General features: G+C 44.3%; 1 protein-coding gene across 1 annotated transcript in view; it reads left to right on the forward strand.

Annotated features, from left to right (window-relative positions):
- Positions 1 to 523: 523 nt before the first annotated feature.
- The window catches only part of Wtap (WT1 associated protein), a 26,127-nt gene continuing 19,789 nt past the window's right edge, over positions 524 to 6,861 (forward strand). Inside the window, exons 1-2 of the mRNA XM_029533183.1 lie at positions 524 to 671; positions 5,473 to 5,510. Of these exons, the coding sequence (XP_029389043.1) occupies positions 5,481 to 5,510 (30 nt within the window). The 5' untranslated portion in view covers positions 524 to 671; positions 5,473 to 5,480. The remainder of the gene's footprint in view (positions 672 to 5,472; positions 5,511 to 6,861) is intronic.

Below are 6,861 nucleotides of genomic sequence, written 5' to 3' on the forward strand. Positions count from 1 at the left end.
CGCTTAAGCGTGAAGCTGCGATCTCCGCGTTCCGGCACGACGCGCCGCGGAAGCATCCTGAGCTGTGAGACGGCCGCGAAGATCCAATCACGCGCTTGTCGGCTCGGATTCCTCCGCCCAGGCCGCGCGGCAGCCGCAGGTGGCCCCGCCGAGCGAGTCCGGCCGCGGCCGCCGTCCCGAGATGCCTCGCGGGTGACCTCCGACCTCGCGGGCCCGCCCTTCTCTCCGGCCGCGTCCCTCCCCAGCCCGGCTGAGCTTGCAGAGCCCCGACGGGGCCGGTGCGGGCTTCCGCGGACTGTCTCGCGGCGGCGGCGGCGGCGTGCCGCTGCCTCTCCGCGCCCGGAGGTCCCGAGCGGGGCCGGGCCGGCCTCCGGTCGCCTCCCCTCTGCAGAGGCGCCCGGCGCGGTGACCGAGGAGGCGCCCGAGAGGCGCGTCTCGGGTGAGCGGGCCACGGGCGGGGTCTCCGCGGCGCGCTCGGGGCGGGGCGCAGCCCGGGCGGGGCGGGGCCGGCGGCGGGGCCGGCTTTCCTCCCTCAGCGCCATTTTGTGGCTGCGAGACCCGCAAATAAAGGCTCTCGCCAGCGCTGCGGCGGGAGGAGCGCGGGGGCGCCGGCGGCGGCGCGGCCTCGGCCTGGGTGACTGGCGGCGCCCGCGCAGCCTCGGGCTGGGAAGGTAGGTGCAGCCCGCGGCGGGAATGGCCCCGAGGGTCCGCGGGGCCGGGAAGCGAGGCGCGGCCGCCCTGGACCCGGGGAAACGCACTCCGGGCCGGAAGGGCGACCGGGCCTGCGGCCGCGCAGGCTTCCCGTTAGGCAGAGCGGTTTGCTGCCCGTGGGGATCCTTGCACCGCTTCGCGGCCATTCTACTTCCGTCCCTTTCGGCAGGGGACAGGGCGGGCGTTCCCGCGGCCGGGGAGGCGGGGAGGCCGGAGGCCGCCCTCTCGGGGCTGACTGGCCATGCCGGTCCTTTCCCCGCCTCTGTCGCCCCCTCCCACCTTCCAGGGTTCGTCACCCGGGACCCAGAGGACCCCACAGTTCTGTATGGCACAAGTGAAGCATTCTGTTTCTTTTTTTTTGTTTTTTAAAACAAATTTCGTATCACGCAGTAGCTTGTCATTGCAACCACGTTCTCCTGTGGACTTCCATTTTTACATAAGTGCATGCTTTGTGAGAGTAGTTCATTTTTTTTTGACAGCTTCGAGGAATTTTTCGTGAACTTCTAGTCTAGTTTTCGGATCTCTGTAAGGCTGATTTGACCGTATTTAAAATTGTTTTGCATAAGACAGCGGGTGCACAGTAGGAAAAGGCCTAAGTTTTCCTCTCTGTGTACTTGTTTTATGGGCATGGGGGGCGGCTAGGCCTTGTGCATGCACGCTAGGCCAGCATTCTGCCGTTCAGCTATTCCTGAGCCCACGGTTCTTGGTTTGAGAATGAGGAAGTCAGTTAATTTAACCCCAAAGGACTAAGATACTGTAAGCTGATTGTAAAGATCGGTGAGCCTGTTAAAGCTTCAAAGAGCATGTTATAATCCTCTAAGTTTTATTTACGCCTTTTTCAACGTTTTCACACTCTAGCCTAGCTTTTTCATTTAGTTAATTTTATTGTTTGGAAAGATAAGTGGAAGTCACAGATGAGTTACTACAAATTCTACCTTTCTTTGCCTTTAGCTTATGTTTGAGCATTGGGGCTGGAGAGTTGGCTCAGCAGTTAGAACACCTTTTGCTCCTCCAGCACCGGAATGGTGGCTCTTGACCATCCTGTTGTGGGATTTTGACTTCCCTCTTCTGACCTCTGTGGGTGGCATCAGGCATGCACGTGATACACATATATACATGCAAAACATTCATAAAAAATTTTAAATGCGGGCTGGAGAGAGATTGCTCAGCGGTTAAGAGAACTGACTGCTCTTCCGAAGGTCCTGAGTTCAAATCCCAGCAACCACAGGGTGGCTCACAACCACCCATAATGAGATCTGACACCCTCTTCTGGTGTGTCTGAAGACAGCTACAGTGTATTTAACAGATAAAAAATAAATTTTAAAATTTTTTAAAAAAATTTTTTTAAGCCAAGTATCAGATTTTCTTTTTCTTTTCTTTTTTTTTTTTTTTTTCAGATTTTCTTATAGGTAAACATGTAGATGATTGAAACTATTGAAAACAGACATTTTTGAGGTGGCTCGGTTTCACTCTTTCATTGATTCATTCACTACTGCTGGGGCAAGTTAGGGGAAGTTGCAGTCTACAGGATGACTTCTGATGTGATTGAAACTAAATTTTAAGGATTTGGGCAGATGTGTTTCTAAGAGTGCTTTAGTTCTTCAATCTTAAACAGATGAGTGTGTTTGTACACTATTTAAATTATGGCTTGTGATTTTCAAGCCCCCTCCTGTCTTTTATGTATCTAATGTAGGCTCCTCTTGAAAATGTTAGCCATCTAGATTACTGGTGTATAATATAGTTGTATTATCTGTATCGTGCTCTTTAGAAGTTTTACTTTATCAGCTTTAGCAAAGCAAGATATAAGATAGCATTCTTACCTTTATCTCCCATTTTCTTCCTCTAAATACTTTATATTTCTTGTCACTAACTAAGCTTGTGAAAATTTTTTAGTCTTCCCATCATTGAATAAGCTATTGATATAAGGTGTTAAGCATTTGTTCTTTGCCTGAAAGATGATGTTGGTAGAGTTTATTTTCTCTGTTGATTGTGTTCAAGCAATCCTTGTTTTATATAGTATTTTTATGGTACCAATAACAGATCTGCAGCACTTTGTGGACCAAGCAACACTGGCATTCTCTTTGGCTGATACAGAAACTGAAGCCCAAAGTATTAAGTGACTTGATCAAATAAACCTGTGAGACTGAAATAGCGTTCTGATTTCTAACGAGTTCCCTTAGTCCTGCAGTGCTGAGACTTCAGCACTGCCAGACGATGCCATTTCTTACATCCATAACTTACCTTGGCCTGTGATTGCTTTCTCCAGAGAGTACTAAGTTGCCTAACTTAGGATCATAGTGTTATGATCTGGAACGCTAGGCACTTAGTCAACTGCTAGGCACTTAGTCAACTAAAACAATTCCACAACCTAAGCTAGGCTTTAAGAATAGATGGCATCCTCTATATTCTTTGAACTGCCTACACAAATAACTTAAGTTTAAAAATACATTTATTCTGTTTTATGTTATGGGTGTTTTGTCTGTATGTCTCTGTACCACATCTATGCTGTGCCCTTGGAGGTTCAGAAGAGGATATCAGATCCCTAGAACTGGAGTAACAGTTGTTATGAGCAACAATGTGAGTGTTGGGAATTGAATCCTGAAAGAGCAGTCGGTATTCTTAAATTCTGAGCCATCTCTCTAGCTGCTTCCCACCTTGTGTAATTTTAAAACCAGTCATTGGAAGCTTGCCAAATTATTTGTGTTTGAATTTTTGTTTTGCCTTTGTTTTTTTTGTTTTTTAAAGAATTATTTAGCTATCCTCAGACACACCAGAAGAGGGCATCAGATCCCTTTACAGATGGTTGTGAGCCACCATGTGGTTGCTGGGAATTGATTGAACTCAGAACCTCTGGAAGAGCAGTCAGTGTTCTTAACCACTGAGCCATCTCCCCGGGTGTATGTTTGTAGCCCTGGCTGGCCTGCAACATCCTTGCTGTGTAGAACTTGACTCCAGCCTCTGCCTCCTGCGTGCTGTACTGAATGATATATGCTGTGCTTTTCTGGGGTTGTTTGGTTGGTTGGTTGGTTGGTTTTTTGAGACAGGGTTTCTCTGTATAGCCCTGGCTGTCCTAGAACTCACTTTGTAGACCAGGCTGGCCTAGAAGTCAGAGATCTGCCTGCCTCTGCCTCCCGAGTGCTGGGATTAAAGACGTGTACCACCACCGCCTGGCACAGTGAGATTTTTAATAGAGAAGACTTAAATTATGATATGCTCATTTACTTAGAGTGTTTTCCTAAAATCCTGGTTTCTTCTGCACTACAGACCTGATTGAGAGCCAAGGGTTCAGTGGTGGTGTGACTAGACTATTTCATGCATATGGGAGTATATGTAAATTGATATTGGAGAAATCTTTACTATGACAAGTCAAATATTCATTAAGAAATTAGCTTTTAAAAACAGTATAACAAAATGTTCAGTCAAAATCTTAATTGTTTAGAATTTTGAGACAGACTCTATGTAGCTTTGGCTGTCTGGAACTCTCAATGCAGGGTGGCCTCAAAATACAGGAGTCCACCTGCCTAGCCTTCCAGAGTGCTCAAATTTGAAGCATATGTTACCACACCCAGCTTATAGTTTAGAATTTTTGATAGGTATAGGTAAGTAAAATAAAGTGGAAAAAATAGTTAAAATCATCAGGTAACTTTGAGAACTAGGATCTAGTAATAACTGACTCCTGGTTAAGTTTGAATGTTAGAAAAATATAATGTTATTATAAGAACTTTTTAAGATATGTTCATTGCACATGCAGTATTTTGCATGCATGCATACCTGCATACTGGAAGAATGGCTGTGAGTCACCATGTGGTTGCTGGGAATTGAACTCAGGACCTCTGAAAAGCAGCCCGCTGTCCTAACCGCTGAGCCATCTCTCTAGCCCCTAAAGATTTATTTTTAATTCTCTGTGTGTGTGCGCACGCGCTAGTGTGCATGTGCTTGCCTGTGGAGGCCAGAGGTGTTGGTTCTCCCTGGAACTGGAGTTGTGAGCCACTTGATGTGAATTCTGGGAACTGAACTCAGATCTTTTTTGAGCACACACAATTAACTGCTGAGCCATCCCTTCAACCCAAGAATTCATGTTTTAATTGTGTATAAATTATTACTTCAAAACAATTTAGATTTAGAAAAAAAAGTACTGTCCCTCAAACTGCGTTAAGTAATGTTTAGTGCTCAAAATCTTCAAATGAAGGTTTTGTATTTGTTAGGTTAGCTGTCCCTATTCTGTATATTTATTTCCCAACTCGTATAGCGCATTAAGATCCATTTCTTACAGGTTTCTGTCTTTAAGATATATATACTTTATATTTAACATTGTTAGATGTAGTGAATCACATGATGGAGTCTGCTTTACTGTCACCAGCAAACTGGTGGCTGGTGCTGCCCTTCTCATCCTTCAGCAACAAGCCTAGGTGGCCTTCTGAGGCCTGACTTACTGTCAACACTTTTTAAAAATTACATAACCATGATGGTGAAGTATGTTAGCAAAGAGGAAATTTGGTGAAAGTTACAGGGGATACTCATGTCGTTGTGCCTTTTGTTGTTGTTGTTAATTGAGGCTATCCTGGGCTAACATTTATCTACATTGTGAAGAGTCCTGGGTTGAATCCCTTTCACTACAATGAATGAAGGGACCAAAGTACTGTGAAATACAAGATTGTTTAATAACTATTTCACAAAACAGCTTTGTTTTGAGGAGAAAAAAACTTTAATTGAAAGAAAATCAACTGAAAATCTTCCCCCCAATCCCCCCTTTTTTTTCAGGGTGCAAGATGACCAACGAAGAACCTCTTCCTAAAAAGGTATGTCAGCAGCTTCAAACCCTCATTTCTTAAACTTTAAGGGGCTATTCTATGTCCTTATTTTCCACTTCCTTTCCCTTTACTTTGTTTGCATCAAGGGACTACAGCTTTAAGATGTGTCTCTATATGTGCTCAGTTTCACAGCTTTTAGAAGGCATTATAGTATTCCTGTGATCTTCACTTCTTAGCTTATATTACATTACCATATATACACGTGAACAATTTCTGAATATTTTACAGATTTTGTATGTATATATATGTTCCTATTTTTTTCTCCTATTTTGTTAAACCCCCAGGGTTGTAACATAAATCTATCCACCTGAGTATTTTTCAAGGCTACACCCAATTAGTTTTTTTTTGTTTGTTTGTTTGTTTTTGTTTTTTTAATAAACCTCACCCACGGAACTGTTTTGGTCTAGTGTGCAGTGTTCAGACATAAGCCGATTTTTTTTTTTTAAAGATTTATTTATTTATTATGCGTAAGTACACTGTAGCTGTCTTCAGACACACCAGAAGAGGGCGTCAGATCTCATTGTGGTGGTTGTGAGCCACCATGTGGTTGCTGGGATTTGAACTCGGGACCTTTGGAAGAGCAGTCAGTGCTCTTACCGTTGAGCCATCTCACCAGCCCCCAATTAGTTCTTGTAGTCTGTTTTTTTTTTTCCTTTTTTTTCTAACTTGATTTTCTGGTTCTGTAGTCCTTTACTGAGTTTAACTATCATTACTTAAATGTAATACTACATGTATCTTGAAGTTCTGTTAAACAGTGTGATATAGGCTATGGAAGGATTTGTAATTCATTTTGGAAAAGCATAGTTATATAAAATTCTGCCTGAAGTTCTGGAGTCAACATTACTCAGGAGTGAATAACGAACTAAGTATTTAGTGATGTGGGAAGTGTGGTTTGCTTTCTCTGGTTTAGTGTTTCTCCTGTTTTGTATTGTAACACTGGTATTACTGGTTAATACTTATTTAAAGAAAGTGTTTTCTGTGCTTCTAGAAATCAAAGTAGGCTTCTTGCATGCTGTACAGGCACTTCTTTTATCTAGGCTCCCTCTTCCAAGAATTTTTTTGGGGGGGGGGTGGTTTTTCAAGGCAGGGTTTCTCTGTGCAGTCCTGGCTGTCCTGGAACTTTCTCTATAGACCAGGCTGGTCTCGAACTCAGAAAACCCGCCTGCCTCTGTCTCCCAAGTGCTGGGATTACAGGCATGCGACACCACTGCCTGGCCAAGGATTTTTTTCTTTTTAAAGACAATTTTTTTTTTTAAAGATTTATTTATTTTATGTGAGTACATAGCTGTCTTCAGACACACCAGAAGAGGGCATCAGACCCCATTACAGATGGTTGTGA

This window comes from Mus pahari, chromosome 21, assembly GCF_900095145.1.
Source record: "Mus pahari chromosome 21, PAHARI_EIJ_v1.1, whole genome shotgun sequence".
Classification (NCBI taxonomy): domain Eukaryota; kingdom Metazoa; phylum Chordata; class Mammalia; order Rodentia; family Muridae; genus Mus; species Mus pahari.